At 58.7% G+C, this 16,930-nt stretch overlaps 1 protein-coding gene across 2 annotated transcripts; it reads right to left on the bottom strand.

Moving 5' to 3' along the window:
• Positions 1-1,408: 1,408 nt before the first annotated feature.
• DPYSL5 (dihydropyrimidinase like 5) lies at positions 1,409-8,545 on the bottom strand. Of its 2 annotated transcripts, XM_048937396.1 has the most exons (13): positions 8,438-8,545; positions 7,024-7,288; positions 6,115-6,273; positions 5,571-5,750; positions 5,429-5,497; positions 5,286-5,330; positions 5,118-5,193; positions 4,878-5,034; positions 3,215-3,356; positions 2,986-3,128; positions 2,704-2,911; positions 2,071-2,239; positions 1,409-1,673 (listed from the first exon to the last, which is right to left on the bottom strand). In XM_048937396.1, the coding sequence occupies exons 2-13, from the start codon at positions 7,282-7,284 to the stop codon at positions 1,588-1,590; spliced, it is 1,695 nt and encodes a 564-aa protein (XP_048793353.1). In that variant the 5' UTR covers positions 7,285-7,288; positions 8,438-8,545; the 3' UTR covers positions 1,409-1,587. The 2 variants fall into 2 exon arrangements, with proteins under 2 accessions (XP_048793353.1, XP_048793354.1); XM_048937397.1 differs by lacking the exon at positions 2,071-2,239.
• Between the last annotated feature and the right edge of the window lie 8,385 nt (positions 8,546-16,930).

Genomic DNA, 16,930 nt, shown 5'->3' with positions numbered 1-16,930 from the left:
GCCATGCTGGCTGTCTCGGATCACACGCCCATTCCTCATGTGATCAAGCATGTCATCCAGGAGGATCTGTTCCATGATCTTCCCAGGCACAGAGGTGAGACTCACCAGCCTGTATTCCTCGGGTCTTCCTTGCTCACTTTCTGGGAGCGATGTGACCCTTTCTGGGACGAGTCCCATGTCCCCATCTCCATGTCCTCATGTCCCTATGTCTCCATTTCTACGACCCCATGTCCCCACTTCCCTGTGTCCCCACCTCCCCATGTCCTCATCCCTGTCTCCATTGTCCCCATGTCACGTTCCCATTTGTGTCCCCATGTCCCCCAGCTCTGTGTCCCTACATCCCCACATCCTTGTGCCTTTGTGTCTCCACATCCCTGTGTCCCCATCTCCATGTCTCCATGTCCTCATTTCTGAGTCCTCATGTCCCCACCTCCCTGTGTCCCCATGCCATGTCCCCATTTGTGTCCCCATGTCCCCACACTCCCATGTCCCATCTGTGTCTCCATGCTCCATGTCCCCATGTCCTCATTTTTGTCCCCTTATCCCCACATCCCTATATCCCCATGCCATGTCTCCATTTGTGTCCCCATGTCCTCACACTCCCATCTCCCCATCTGTGTCCCCATGTCCCCTTATCCCCACCTCCCTGTGTCCCCATGTCCTATTTCTCAATCCCCATATCCCCACCTCTTTGTGTCCCCATGCTATGTCCCCATTTGTGTCCCCATGTCCCCACATTCCCATGTCCCCATCTCCATGTCCCCATGTCCTCATTTCTGAGTCCTCATGTTCCACCTCCCTGTGTCCCCATACCATGTCCCCATTTGTATCCCCATGTCCACACACTCCCATGTCCCCATGTCCTTATTTTCGCCCCCTTATCTCCATGTCCCCACATCCCTGTATCTCCATGCCATGTCCCCATTCGTGTCCCCATGCCCCCCGCCCCCACATGCTGACGGTGGCATTGCAGTGCTGCGTCGGCGCCGCCCCTCCGCCCCCCCCCCCCATCAGACAGCGCTGCGGTGAGAACAGTTTTAATGCGCGACGGGAGCGGCCCCCCCTCGCCTACGGGGACATCTACGGGGACAAAGTGCACGAAGCCACATTTCACATCTCACACTACCCCGGGGGGGGACGGGGGCAGGGGCGGCCCCATAGCACCATGGTGTGTGTGTGTGTGGGGGGAAAGGCTGGGGGGAGGTGTGGGGGGGTCCCTGCGGTGTGTCCCCTCCCGCTACCGACACGAACCATTATTGGGGGGCATTTCCACGCGATGCACAAAGGAGGCAAAAAAATGCTCACTGATCCAAACCCGACGTGCAAACAGAAAAGAGACGGGGGGGGGGGGAGGGGGGAGGTAGGGGGGGGGCTTCCTCCTGCCCCCCACCCCCCCACCCCCCCAGCCCCGGCCCCATCGCTGGGGCTCAGACCCACGGCCCTACAGCACAGCTCCAGGGGGTCGCCCCCATCCACCGGGGCACCCCTCGGGAGGGGCCACGTCTCGGCTGAGCCGGGGACGCGGGGCTCGGGGGGGCCCCGCCCGAGGGCTGCCTGCATCCTCACTTGGGGGGCAGCACCTCGGCGTTACCAAATGCCGCTTGATCGCCCTCCGGGGGGGGCGAGGATCCGGGCCGAGGCGCGCTTGGGGACGTGATCATCGATCTGCGAACCTGCGGGGGACAGGCGGACACGTAGATGGGTGGACGGGACCCGTAGCAAAGCCCCCTCCTTCCCCCTCCCCCGGCATCCAACTCCCACCCACTCCAACACCATGGGAGCGTGGGATGGGGATGGGAATGGGGATGGGATGAGGGTGGGGTCAGCCCCTGCCCGGCCCAGGAGCCTTGGGTGCTGCATATAGGGAAGGGGGGGGGGATATAGGGGGGTATATGGGGGGTACACCGGGACAGCTGGGGAGCACTGGGAGGCTTCAGGGTGCACTGGGATGCTCAGGGTTGTACTGGGATGCTCCAGGTTGCTGGTGTGGTGTGGCTGGGGAGGCATTGGGAAGCCCAGGTTGTCCCTGGGTTACATTGGGGTGCCGTGGGGGTGCCGGGCCCCTCTTACCGGACAGGCTGAAGCTGGACTCGTGCAGGTCCCTCATGCCCCCGTGGCGCGTGGCAGGCCGGGTGGGCGTATCAGCCAAGGGTGTCCCCGTGTCTTTTTTCCCCGTGTGGACCACTGCTGCCACGTCCCCCAGGTACGGGCTGCGGTCCACGGCCCTCGGCTTTAAGCTCTGCCGGGAGATGGGGAGGGAGAGGGGGGAGAAGCACAGAGCGGGGAGAGCCGTGAGCTGAGCCCGTCTGGGGGGCTATGGGGTGGGTGTGGGGTTATGGGGTGGGCGCGGGGTTGTGGGGTCTCCCTGCAGCCATGGGGTGGGCATGGGGTGCCCCTTGGTGTGTGGGATGGAGATGGGGGGGGGGGGTGGTCTGTGGTTTATGAGGAGGTGGATGGCCCCACTGGTTCTGCCCCGTGCCCCCCTGCAATGCCATCCTCCAGAGCAACACCGCCCGCACCCCCAGCAATTGTCCTGGTGCCGTGGTGTGGGGACACGTTGGCTGGATGAGTGGGGATGGGGATGGAGATAGAGGTGGGGATGGAGATAGAGTTGGGGATGGGGATGGAGATGGGTCTGTGCCATCCAGACCACGGCACAACAGCACGGTGCCTCTGCTGCCTGCATGTCCCCGTGCCCCGCACCTTCTCGCGCTGCACCAGCTTCTTGTAGACGCAGTCGGGGAAGGAGCGCAGCGGGCAGAAGCGCCCGGTGCCCTCGGCACACATGAAGACTCCGTTCTCGTAGACAACGCGCCCGCGGCTGATGGTGACCAGCGGCACGCCGTGGCACCGCATGTTCTCATACAGGTTGATGTCCCCTCCCTGCACTTGGGTGCTGGCCGAGATGGTCCTGGCGGGCGAGAAGCGGGGAGCTGAGCGCCGCCCCGTGGTGCCGTCCCCACCGCCGCCGTGCCCCACACCGACCTGGTGGCCTCGGGGTCCCACACCACCACGTCGGCGTCGGCGCCGGGCACGATGCGGCCCTTGCGGGGGTACAGGTTGTGCAGCTTGGCCGCGTTGGAGCTGGTGACGGCCACAAAGCGGTTCTCGTCCATTTTGCCCCCCACCTGCGGGGTGGGAGCGCGGTGAGGACGTGGCTCCCCTGAGGGATGGGGCCGCGTGACACACGTGGGGCCGCAGCCCCCGCACGCACCACGCCGCGCTCCCAGATGATGTTCATGCGGTCCTGCACCCCGCTGACGCCGTGCGGGATCTTGGTGAAGTCCTCGCGGCCCATCGCCTTCTGCTTGGCGCTGAACGGGCGGTGGTCCGAGGCCACCACGTTCAGGGTGTCGCTGCGGGGAATGGGGATGGAGGGGCTGGGGGTCATCACTGGTGGGGGTGTGTGGGGAGAGGGGTTCCGTGCCATGGGGTGCTCAGGAGCGGGGTGCAGAGGGGTGCCTGGAGGCTGTGTGCTCAGAGAGGGGGACATCCATGCATTGAGGTGCTCAGGGAGTGGGGCTTCCATGCAGTAGAATGCTCAGGAGCCATGGAGCAGGGTGCTTGGGGCACCCATGCAATGGGGTTCTTGGGAAGCAGGATGCTTGGAGAGTGAGATGCTCATGGATTGGGATACTCACACTGTTGAGGTGCTCAGGGATTGGGGTTTCCATGCAGTGGGCTGCTCTGGACTCATGGAGCAGGGTGCTTGGGGAGCTGGGCACCCGTGCAGTGGGGTTCTTGGGGAGGGGAACACCCGTGGAGAGGGGTACTCGGGGAGCAGGGTGCTTGGAGAGTGAGGTGCTTGGATAGTGGGCTATCTGTGCAATGGGGTGCTTGGGGAGTGGGGTGCTTACCAACTGGGACACCCACACATGGAGATGCTCAGGGAGTGGGGCTTCCATGCAGTAGAGTGCTCAGGAGCAGGGTGCTTGGGGAGCTGGGCACTCATGCAATGGGATGCCTGGGGAGCAGGGTGCTTGGGGAGTGGGGTGCTCAGGGAGTAGAGCATTCGTGCAATGGGGTGCTTGTGGATTGGGACACCCATGCACCAAGGTGCTCAGGGAGTGGGGCTTCCATGCAGTGGGGTGCTCAGGAGCAGTGATGGTGGGGTTACAGTGGGGTGTTCTGGATCCATGGAGCAGGGTGCTTGGGGAGCTGGGCACCCATGCAGGGGGGGTTCTTGGGAGTGGGACAGTCATGCAATGGAGTTCTTGGGGAAGGGGATGCTCATGGAGCGGGGTGCTTGGGAAGCATGGTGCTTGGGGAGCTGGGCGCCTGTGCAATGGGGTGAGGGGGAGTGGGGTTTTTGTTGATGGGACATTCATGCATTGAGATGCTTGGGGAGTGGGGCTTCCATGCAGTGGGGTCCTTGAGGAGTGGGACACTCATGCAGTAGGGTGCTTGGGAAGTTGGGTGCTCGTGGATTGCAGTAGGGTGCTTGGAGAGTTAGGTGCTTGTGGACTAGGACACTCATGCACCAAGGTGCTCAGGGAGTGGGGTGCTCAGGAGCCATGGAGTGCGGTGCTTGGGGAGCTGGGCACCTGAGGGAGTGAGGGAGTGGGGTGCTTGTTGGTTGGGACACTCATGCAGTGAGGTACACAGAGAATGGGACTCAGTGGGGTGCTGAGGACTCATGGAGCAGGATGCTTGGGGAGTGGGACACCCATGCAGTGCAGTGCTTGGAGAGTTGGGTGCTTGGGGAGCTGGGCACTCATGCAGTGGGATGTTTGGGGAGCGGAGCGCTCAGGTACTGAGGTGCCCATTCAGTGAGGTGCTCAGCAGTGGAACAGCCATGGAACAGGGTGTTTGGGCAGCAGGGCTCTCAGGGTCTGGGAATGGGGTCGGGGTGCCCCGAGGTGCCCTGGTGGGGGTACCTGGCGAGCAGGCTGAGGAGGTGAGCGGAGGTGTTGGTGTCAAGGCGCAGCGGGGGCACGGTGACGTAGGCGGCGGCGTGGAACCAGTCCTGGTGGTAGTAGTGCAGCCCTGTCAGCGTGGCGTGCGCCGTCGTCGTCTCTGCATACACCGCCTTCCCTGCAGGAGGGGCACGGTGTGGGGATGGGGCCCACACATGTGCCCGTGTCCCCGTGCACGTCCCCGCAGCCCCCCCGGCATACCCTGCATCTTGGCAGCTGCGATGACGTCCCCCGCCGCCATGCTGGAGACGTTCACCAGGTAGACGGGGCAGTGCGTCTGCAGGCAGTGCCGCCATGGGGTGACACGGGGACATGGGGACCCCCGGCTCGGGGGCACTGCCTGCAGCCCCCACGGAGTGCAGCACTCACCCTGTTGGCGATGGTGATGGCACGGTGCGTGGCCTCCGCCTCCAGCTGTGGGGAGAGGGAGCAATGTATGGCACCGGGACGGGGGGACGACGGGGACAGAGCATGGAGTGGGGACCGCCTCCACCTCCCCTCCCCGCACCCACCTCCTCAGGCCGGCTGATCTCGATGCCCTCAGGCCCGGTGATGCCCAGCTCCAGCGCTTCCTTCGCTCCCTGTGGGGCACAGCACAGTGTTGTGGTGTCACCGTGTCACTGTGTCACCCCATCTTTGCAGCCTCTCGCCCACCTCAGCCACCAGGTCCCCATTCTCGGCGTGCACGCGGGCGATGGCCCCGATGTCCCGGCAGGCACGCAGAGCCTGGTACAGCTCCCCATCCCGCAGCATGTACAGCTCCTTGTAGGCCAGGAACATCTGGAAGGAGTTCACTCCCTTCTCCCGCACCAGCGTCTCCATCTCTGCCTTCACCTGCAGTGGGGGCACAGCGGCTGCGGGCATCGCCATATGGGGCAGGGCCCACACATCACCCCGTGGGACGGGGACAGAGTGGCTCTGGGGCACGCGGAGCTATGGGGTGGGTGCAATGGGGACCCATAGCTGGGGGTTCTGGCAGAGGGGTCAGAGCACGTCCCATGGCGCAGGATGCAGGTGCCTCCCGCTATGCCACCGGGTGTCCCCTCTCCGTGGGGTGCACACAATGGGGACCCACGTCATCCTTGGCACAGTGGCACACCAGTGCCGTGGGGCATCCCTGGCTACGGGGTAAACACAGACAGGCACAGGGGGGGCTCAGAGGGGGGGATCCCACCCACCCCGTGGGGGTGTCACCCACCTGCGGCGCCCACCAGGTGACGCCCACATGCAGGGCGTAGTCGCAGCACACCTGGGGGTCTGCGAGCGCTCGGCACCGCTCGAAGGCATCCACCAGTGAGCGCTCCTTGGCGGGCAGCACGTGGCCCAGCACCATCGTCGTGCCCCCCACCAGCGCCGCCTGCAGGGACACGGTGGGGAGATGATGGGGCGATGGCCCCGCGTCACCCTGCAGCGCTAAGCCACAAAGCCACAAAGCTGCTTTGGCTGTGGCACCGCGCCGGGTGTCACCAGTGTCATTGTGTGTGTGCCGCGGGGATGGGGACAGGGACAGACGGCGCTGCCCCACACAATGGAGCTCTGTGCAGGGGATGGGGCTGTGCCGGGAGGAGTGGGGCTGGGGGTGGGACCCACAGCACTGCTGAGATTTATGGCATGGATGGAATCTGAAGCAAGGCTGGGACCCATGGCATGGCTGGGATGCATAGCATGGCTGGGACCCATGGCATGGCACAGATGGGACCCATAGAATGGCTGGGACCCATGGCATGGCACAGATGGGACCCATAGCATGGCACAGATGGGACCCACAGCACGATTAGGACCTACATGATGACTGGGACCTGCGGCACAGCTGGAACCCATGGCATGGCACAGATGGGACCCATGGCATGGCACAGATGGGACCCACAGCATGGCACAGATGGGACCCACAGCACGATTAGGACCTACATGATGACTGGGACCTGCGGCACAGCTGGAACCCATGGCATGGCTGGGACCCATGACTAGGAGCCAGGGCATGATCAAGACCTACAGCACAGCCAGGTGCTGGATCCAGCAGTGACCTCTACGGGGCAATGACCCAAATGGCTCCAACCCACCCCTCCCAGCCCCACCCTGCACCCTTCAGCCCCACGGCGCGCCCCACCTTGGTGCCATGGTAGAAGTCATCGAGGCAGGTGGCGTTCATGAAGGTCTGGTGGAAGTGGGTGCTGGTGTCGATGCCGCCAGGGATGACCAGCTTGCCACTGGCGTCGATCACCTTGGCACCACCGGGGATCATCAGCTCGCGCCCCACTTGCTGGATGATGCCATTCTCGATGTAGACGTCGGCCTCCATGGAGCAGTCGTCGTTCACCACCTTCCCCCCCTTGATCAGGATCCGCACCGAGGCCGCGTTGGCGAGCATGGCGCTGCGGGCACGGCGCGGGGCAGCGTGGTGCCCCAGGGGTCAATGGGGAGCTCCGGAGGGCCGGCACCACCCGCACGCAGCCGCAGCCCCACGTCCTATGGGGTGGCTCTGCCTACTGCCCGGCGTGCCGCCCCGTAGCCCCCAGCCCCACAGCAGCTGAGCATCCCAGCACTGCGGCTCGGGCAGCTGCCCGGGGTGGGGCCGCGGGTCCGACCCACGCCCCGTAGCACCGGGAATGCCATTACCCACACAGCCGCTCCGCTCCGGCCCCGCGCAATGGGGACGAAGAGTGAGAGCCCTACGGGGGCAGACCCACAGCGACAGACCCCGCGGCGTGAGGCAGATGGATGGGGACGCGGGGACGCCCCGGGCGGCAGCGGCTGCTGCGTCGCACCCCGGAGATAAAAGAGACAGCGGTGACGGATTTGGGGCGGCGGGGAGAGGCACCGCCCTGCAGCAGCGATGGGGCCGACACACGGGGAGGGAGGGACGCGCGTGGGACCCACGGAGCGCGGCCCCAAACGCCGCTCGGCCCCGAATCCCACCTCCCCATCGGCGGCACCCGACGGCCCCGCGCCGCCCCAAATCCCACAGCGGTACCCGACGGGCACCGCCCGCGCCCCACCCGCACCCCCCCAACCCGCATCCCCGCAGCGGTACCCATCGCGAGCACCTCCCGGCCCCAAATCCCACGCGGCCCCGCCCGCCCCCCCTCCTCCCCGCTTTGTGCCGCGGCCCCGCGGAGGACAAAGGCGGCGGCGCTGCGGCCACGCCCGGGGGTCCCCCCCCCGCTCCGGTACCGCCGCCGTTCCCCTCCCCCCCGACCCTCCCGGTACCGCCCCGCAGACAAAGCCCCATTGTTCCCCGCCCTATCGCGATACCCCGCGCCCACCCTCGGCCCTGTCGCGACGCTGCCACCCGAGGGAGGGGTTGAGCGTGGAGGTGACCCCGGAGCATATCGCGACAGCCCCTCCCCACCGCGATACGCGCACCTGTCGCGATCAGGACCCGCCTATCGCGATATGGGGGAGACAAACGGGGCCCGGCGGGAGCAGAAATGCCATTTCCCACCTAATCCCATCGCATCCCATAATAGCACACCGCTCATCCCATAATAGCATCCATCCGCGCCCCATCCTCCCGCCCGTACCTCCGTTCTCCGCTCCGCTCCGCTCCCGCCGCACCCTCCGCTCCGCTCCGCTATCCCTCAAGCCACGCCCTCAGGGGCGGGGCCCGCCGAGAGTTCGTCCAATCGTTGCCCGCATTTCCCGCTCGTGGGCGGGGCCTTCTGATGGGCAGGTGTAATGGGCGGGGCCTGGCAGTGAGCCCACGCCCAACCAGCGGCACCTGTCGTTGCCGTGGGGACGGCGCCGAGGGCCCCGCCCACAGGGCCCTACGTGAAATACCATTGGCTGATGGCAGCGCCCCGCGGAATCCCATTGGCTGGTCACGTCCTTTCCGGCATCTCATTGGCTGACCTCAGCCCCCAGTGGTCTGCCCGCCCCGGAAGGCCCAGTGCCTTTGCCCCATAGACAGACCTGTGCATCTATATAGCGTATAGAACCTATGGATCTCCTATAGACCCTATGGACCATATAGCCTCCTATAGCCCCCCCGTAGCCCTCTATCATCCTATAGCCCTCTAGAGTCCTCTATAGACTCCTATATACCCTATAAACCCCCACTGATCCTATCATCTCCTATTGACCCTATAGCCCCCCATAGCCTCTATAGCCCCCTATAGACTCTACAGTCCCCTTTGACACCCTATACATCCCCTATAACTCCCTATAGCCTCCATGTCCCTTACAGATCCTCTATAGACTCGTGCAACCCCTACAGCCCCTGTAGACCTTGACAGCCCCCTACAGCTCCCCACAGACCCTGTAGCTCCTTGTAGAGTCCCCTATAGACCCTAGAAAACTGAGGCAGGTGCTGTGCCAGGCAATTTCTGACCCACAGCTTGTGGGGAGGCAGCGCAGGGCCTCACAGTCTTGTGCTGCAAGAGCAGAGCTCTGACATATGCTCCCCATGGGACTGAGCTCAGACTGGGATCCCATAATCGCTTGTGATTCCAACACCCGTTGAAGACCCATCACCCACTGAGGTCCCCACCGTCCATTGGGACCCAACCACCCATTGGGACCCCACCATTCATTGGGATCTCATCACTCATTGAGATCCCAGCATCCATCAGGATTCTGTCACCCACTGAGATTCCATCAGCCACTGGGATCATTATCACCCCTGAGGTCTCCATCACCCACTGGGATTCCATCATCCATTGAGGTCCCTGTCATCCATTGATGATCCCATCAGCCATGATAATGATACTATCCAATAGGACCCCATCATTCATTATCCACTGATGTCTCTGTCACTCATTATGGTTTCCATCCCTTACTAGGATCCTGTCACCCATCAGGACCCCATCACGCATTGAAGTTCTCCATCACCCATCTGGATCCCACCATCCACTGAGGTCCTATCACCATTGAGGTCTCCATTGTTTACTGAGATCCCATCACCCGCTGGGACCCCGTCACCCACTGGAACCCCACCACCTACTGAGCCCTGTCTCAAATGTGGATGGCATTACCTAATTGGACCCATTGAGACTCCACTTTCCATGGGAATCTATCACCCACTAAGATCCCACCACTCATTGGGACCTCACTGTCCAATGGCAATATATCACCCATTGATCATCCATAGGGCTTTGGCACCCACTGGGACCTCATCACCTATTGGGACCTCATCACCCATTGGGATCCCATCATCTATTGAGGTCTCCATCACCCATTGGGATCCCATCATCCACTGAGATCTCCATCACTGCTGAGGTCCCATCACCCATTGAGATCTTACCATCCATTGGGATCCCTCTACCCACTGGGACTCCACAACCCATTTGGACTCCATTACCCATTGGGATCTCATCACTCGTTGAGATCTCATCACTCACTGGTACCCTGTCACCCACTGAGATCTCATCACCTACTAAGACCCCACCATCCAGTGGGATCTCATCACCCACTGAGGTTTCTATCACCTGCTGGGACCCCATTAGCCACTGAGGTCCCCTACTAGAGGACCCAGTAGGACTCCATCACCCACTGAGAAATCATCACCCATTGAAGTCTCCATCACCCATTAAGGTCCCATTACCAGCTTGGATCCCATCACCCATTTGGACCCCGTCACCAACAGGAATGCCACCACCCAATGGGATTCCATCACCCATGGAGATCTCACTACTAGTTGAGATCTCCATCACCCACTGAGACCCCGTCGCCCATTGATACCTCATCACCCATTGGGATCCATCAACCATTGGGATCCCATACCTCTTGAGGTCTCTATTACCCATTGGGACCCCAACACCAGTGGGAATGCTGCTATCCAATGGGACCCCATCACTCATTGAGAACCCATTACCCACTATTAGCCCCATCACTCACTGAGATCTCACCACCCCTTGGGATCCCACTACCCACTGCGACTCCACCACCCTCTGGGACCTCACCACCCACTGGGATGCCATCACCCATTGAGATCCCGTCACCTACTGAGATGCCACCATCCATTAGGATCTCATCACCCACTGAGGTCTTCATCACTCACTGGGACTCCATTAGCCACCGAGATCCCCTACTGGGGGACCCAATAGGATCTCATCACCCAATGAGATCTCCATCACTCATTATGGCCCAGCCACTCGTTGGGATCCTATCATGCAATGGGACCCCATTATCAACAGGAACGCCACTACTCAATATGACCCCATCACCCGTTGAGAGCCCAGAACCCACTGAGATCTCCATCACTCACTGAGGTCCCATCAATGCTTAGGATCCCATCACCCTTTCAGACCATATCACCAATGGGAGTGCCATTACCCACTGAGATCCCGTCATCCCATTAGGATTCCACTATGTGATGGGATCCCATCACCCATTGAGGTCTCCATCATTGACGTCCCATCACCCATTGGGATTCCATCACCCATTGGGACCCCATAACCAACAGGAGCACCATGACCTACTGGGACCCCATCACCTACTGGGATCCCACCACCCACACCCACTGAGGTCTCCATCATGCACTGGGACCCCATCACCCCATTGGGATTCCGCTATGCAATGGGATCCCACTGAGGTCTCCATTACAAATTGAGGTCCCTCATCACCCACTGGGATCCCATCACCCATTTGGACACCATCACCAATGGGAGTTCCACTATGCATTGGGACCTCCTCACCCATTGGGATCCCATCAACTCTTGAGGACTCCATCACTCATTGAGATCCCCCATCACCTATTGGGACCCCATCACCAACAGGAACACCATGAGAACTCCATCACCCATTGAGATCTCACTACTAGTTGAGATCTCCATCACCCACTGAGACCCCATCACCCATTGATACCTCATCACCCATTGGGATCCATCAACCATTGGGATTCCATACCTCTGGAGGTCTCTATTACCCATTGGGACCCCAACACCAGTGGGAATGGGGTCACTTATTGTGACCCCATCGCTCATTGGGATCCCACCACCCACACCCACTGAGGTCTCCATCACACAATGGGACCCCTTCACCCATTGGGAGCTCATCACCCATTCAGGACTCCATCGCTCATTGAGATCCCCCATCACCCATTGGGACCCCATCACCAACACAAACACCATGACTTATTGTGACCCCATCACCCACTGGGATCCCACCACCCACACCCGCTGAAGTCTCCATCACACACTGGGACCCCTTCACCCATTGGGAGCTCATCACCCATTCAGGACTCCATCACTCATTGAGGTTCCCCATCACCAACGGGAACACCCCTACTCATTGAGATACCATCACCCATTGGGATCCCATCAACCCACACCCACTGAGGTCTCCACCCATTGGGACCCCACAATGCATTGGGAGCCCATCACCCATTGGGATCCCATCAACTCTTGAGAACTCCATCACTCATTGAGATTGAGATCCCCCTTCACCCATTGGGACCTCATCACCCATTCAGGACTCCATCACTCATTGAGGTCCCCTATCACCAGCAGGAACACCCGTACTCATTGAGATACCATCACCCATTGGGATCCCACAATGCATTGGGAGCCCATCACCCATTGAGATCCCATTACTGTTGAGATCTCCATCACCCACTGAGACCCTGCCACCTATTAAGGTCTCCATCACCACTGGGACCCCACGCCCAAAGGGCCCCATCCCACTGACGCCGCACGGAACCACACGGAGACCTATTTTTCTCTTTTTTTTTCCTCTTTTTTTTCTCCTTTTTTTTTTTTTTTTTTGCACAAAAACAGTACATTTATTCAAGTGTTCTCCAGCACAAGTACATTAGAAAGGAGCTCATCTTTATGGTAATCTTCCGGGCACCAGAGAAAAAATAAAAAGGCGGATGGGATGGGAGCGGGACGGACAGACTTCCTACACCTGCTGCACGCATTTGACCTCTTAATTAGTTCAGAACAGCAATGTCACGAGCAATACTCACACAGATACAACAGAGCGCCGGGCAGCGGCCGCGGGCGAACCGTACGGTGAAATGTACACAGCTCCCGGCAATAAATAGAGAAGCGACCCTAAAAAAAAAAAACAAACCAATAAAACCGGAAAAAAAAAGAAAAAAAACCCAACAAAACAAAACAAAAAAAAAAAAACGGGAAAAACAAACAAACAAAAAAAAAGAAAACAACCCAAAACAACGCAAAACCCAAAAGGAACGAACCGAGAGAGAGAGAGAAAAGAGAGAGAGAGGAGGATGAGGAGGCGGAGGAAGGGCGCGGGGCGGAATGTGGGGCGGGCGGCGGCGCCCGCCGGAGGAGCGGTCCCATCAACGCGGCGATCCCTCGGGTGAGCACACGGCCGCGCGGCGGCGCTGCGGCTGCTTCCACGGCGCGGGGCGGAAACACGCGAGCGCGGCTGGCTTCAAGTACAAAGTTAAAATGCCTTTTTTTTTTTTTTGCCTTTTTTTTTTTTTTTTGCCTTTTTTTTGCCTTTTTTTTTTTTCCACTTTTTTTTTCTCTCGTTTTTTTTTTCTTTTACTTTTTTCTATTTTCCTTTCTTTTTTTTTTCTGTTTTTTTTTTCTCATTTTTTTTTTTCCTCTCATTCTTTTTCTTTTTTTTCCATCTTTTTTCTTTTATGATTTTTTTTTTTTTGCCTTTTACTTTTTTAATAATAATATATCAGAGTAAAATTATAGTGATCTTTGAAACTCCACTACGAGAAAACGAAACAAACAGTCATTGTCCGGACAGCAGACTTAAGTTAACAATATATATTCTTAATAAAACGTTTTAGCACCGTGTTTGTCACCTATCCCTCGGCGGATCTTAAGGAATTTAGGTTTCTTTTTTTTTTTTTTTTTTTTTTAATTTTTCTTTATTTTTTTCTTTTTTTTTCTTTTTTTTTTTTTTTAAATCTAGGGCTGTGCAACAAAAGGTGTCTGTCTTAAAAAAAGCTGTGGGTCGGGGACGTTAAAAACGGAACTCTTTCCCCACGCATCCCCCATAGTGGGGGCCGCTGCCGCAGGCGCCTTCCAGTTGTGCTGCAATGGAGGAGCTGCTGCTTCCCTGTGCTGCATTGCAACGCATGCTGCAGGGCCGTGAGTCGCTTGCTCTGGTGCTGCAGGGCTGTGCAGGACCTGCAGAGTTTGCACCGTATGCTGCAGGGCCGTGCACAGCTTGCATCGGGTGTTGCAGCGCCATGCACGACCTGCAAGCAGTGCTGTGCAAAGTGTGCACCCTCTGCTGCTGGGACATGCAGGGCTTGCAACCTGTGCTGCAGGGCTATGCACTGCTCTGCACCTGGTGTTGCAGGACCACGCACCACCAGCAAACAGCGCTGCAGCACCATGCAAAGTTTGCACTCCATGCTGCCAGGCTATGCCAGGTTTGCATCTGGTGCTGCAGGGCTGCTCAAGACCTGCAATCAGCGCTGCAAAATTGGCACCCTATGCTGCAGGGCCACGCACAGCTTGCATCTGGTGCTGCAGTACGATGCGGGATGGACAAACAGTGCTTACAGGGCCACGCAAGGTTTGCACCCTGTGATGCAGGGCCGTGCAGGGTTTGCATTTGGTGCTTCAGGATTTGCACCCACCATTGCAGAACGGTGCAGGACTTGCACCCAGAGTTGCAGGACTTGCAGCTAGCACTGCAGGGCCATGAGGGCTTTGCAGCCATGCCGCAGCACGCACCATGCAGGCCCTGCACCCAGCACCACTCAGGACCCACAGCACTGCCCCAGCCCCACGGCTCGGCCCCCTCCTAGCACCATGGGGACCCCGTGCCCCGAGCACCTCTCCAAGCACCCCGCAACACCGCCGGCTGGCTCGCTGCGCATTAGCCAGCACCCTGCACCGAGCTGCCGGCGGCGGTGGTGGCACGGGGGGGCCGGGGGTGTCCTGGCCCCCATCCTGCGCACGGGACCCCCCCTTTCACAGTTACAGGAAGAGATGGCAACGGGGCCCCCCCCGTGCCTTAGCACCAGTCCCTGCGCTCCCCCCGTGCACCGCAGCTGAACCCCGAGCGCTGAGCACCATCCACACCGCAGCACTGCTGAATGCACCCAGCTCTGGAACTCTGCCACCAGGGTGTCATCCTCGCCACTGTCACTGCCACCGTGACTGTCACCACGACCATCATTGTCACTATCATCACGACTGTCACAGTCACCGTCACCATGACCATCACCACAACTGTCGTGATGACCATGGCCATCAGCATGATCATGACAATGACCATGACTATCACTGTCACTGTTACCATGACCCATCACCAAGTCCACGACCATCACCATGACCATCGTTATCGCCATGACCACCACGACCACCGCCTTGACTGTCACTGACACGATGACTGTCACTATGACCACAACTGTGACCGTCACTTTGTCATCAGGACCACCGCCATCAGCATGACCAGCACTGTGACCGTTATTGTCACCACGACCATCATCACCACGACCATCGCCATAACCATGACCGCCACCAACACCGTGACCGCCACCATGAATGTCACCATCTCCGTCACCATGACCGTCACTGCGACCATCACCATGATCATGGCCACGACTACCCCTGTCACCATGACCATGATCACCACCAAGACCGTGACCATCACTGTCATCACGCCTGTCACTGTGACCACAACCACGATCAAGACCATCACCGTCACCATGACCACGATTGCAACCAAGACCATGACCGCCATCCTTTCCGCCACTGTGACCATCACCACGACGACCACGACGGTCACCACCACCATCACGCCACCGCAGCATCCCCACGCTCAGCACAGCACCGGCCGCCCTGCGCCCTTCCTGCAGCTGCCGCTGCCACAGGTGCACCGTGGATGCACCGTGGTGCCCACCAAAGGGACCGCTGGAACCCATCGCTCCAAAAATACACCGGCACGGGGTGGGCTCCAGCCCCGTCCCAACCCAGCGTTAGCACCAGGGTCCGAGCACCGCTCCGGCGCCGCCTCCGCGCCAAAACCTCTGCCCGCTCGGGGCCACGTACGCAGAACAGCACCAGTACGTCGGGCGGGACGGCGCCGCTTCCTTTTGGGACAGAAAAAGGTTATTGCATGAGTCGGGGTGGGGGCTCCCCCCCGGCCCCGCCGGCCCCCTCCACGCGGCTCCGGAAAGGCGCGGCGCGTAAGGCAACGTGGAAGCTGATGTCTCGACTCCCCCCGCTGTTTAAAAGCACCATTATGAAGTCGGGTTGTACAGTAGTAACAGTACCTTTTATATATATATATATCTATATCTCATATCTATCATATATATATAAACTGTAAACAAGAGGTAACAGCGGCTTCTAGGATTTGCTTTCTTCAAGGTTTCCTGTGTGGTAGGCACCCAAAATATTGTAGAAAAGGTGTGAGTGTGGCGTGCGCGTGTCCGCCGCGTCCCCGCCGGTGCTTCTGCTCCGTGTCACCGCGCGCGGTGCTGCTGGCAAGGAGGGAGGGAGGCGCGGGCGCCGCGGCTCCGAGCAGCAGGGACCCAACGAACGGAAAAACCCAGCCAGAAAAGAGCGGAAAACGGAAAAGGTTACCCCGAAAAAAAATTAAAAACCGTTTTGGTTGGTCGTGTTTTCGTTTTGTTTTGTTTTTTCCTTTTTTTTTTTTTTTTTTTCCTCTTTCATTTTGTGTTTTTTCCTTTCTTTTTTGTTTTTCCTTTTGTTCTTTTATCTTTTATTTCGGTTTGCTTTTTACTTTTTTCCTTGCTTTGTTTTTTTTCTTCCTTTTTGTTTTTGTTTTTTTCCATATTTCGGTTTGCTGAGTTTTTTTTTTTCCACATTGTTTTTTTTTTTCCCCACGTTTTGTTTCTCAGTATTTTGCATTTCCCACATTTTCTTTTTTCCTTGTTTTGTTATTCCATTTTTTTTGGTTCCCTTTGTTTTTTCCCACATTTTATTTCCATCTTTTGTTTTTCCATCTTCTGTTTTTCCGCATTTTGGGCTTTTTTTTTCTGTATTTTCTTTCCACATTGTGTTTTTCCATAATTTGGCGTTCTTCCATGTTTTGTTTTTTCCTTCTGTTTATTTTCATATTTTGCTTTTCCTTTTCTTTATTTCCACATTTTGATTTCCCATGTCGCA

The sequence above is a fragment of the Lagopus muta genome, chromosome 2, assembly GCF_023343835.1.
Source record: "Lagopus muta isolate bLagMut1 chromosome 2, bLagMut1 primary, whole genome shotgun sequence".
Taxonomy (NCBI): domain Eukaryota; kingdom Metazoa; phylum Chordata; class Aves; order Galliformes; family Phasianidae; genus Lagopus; species Lagopus muta.
This window is presented reverse-complemented; position numbering and strand designations above follow the sequence as displayed.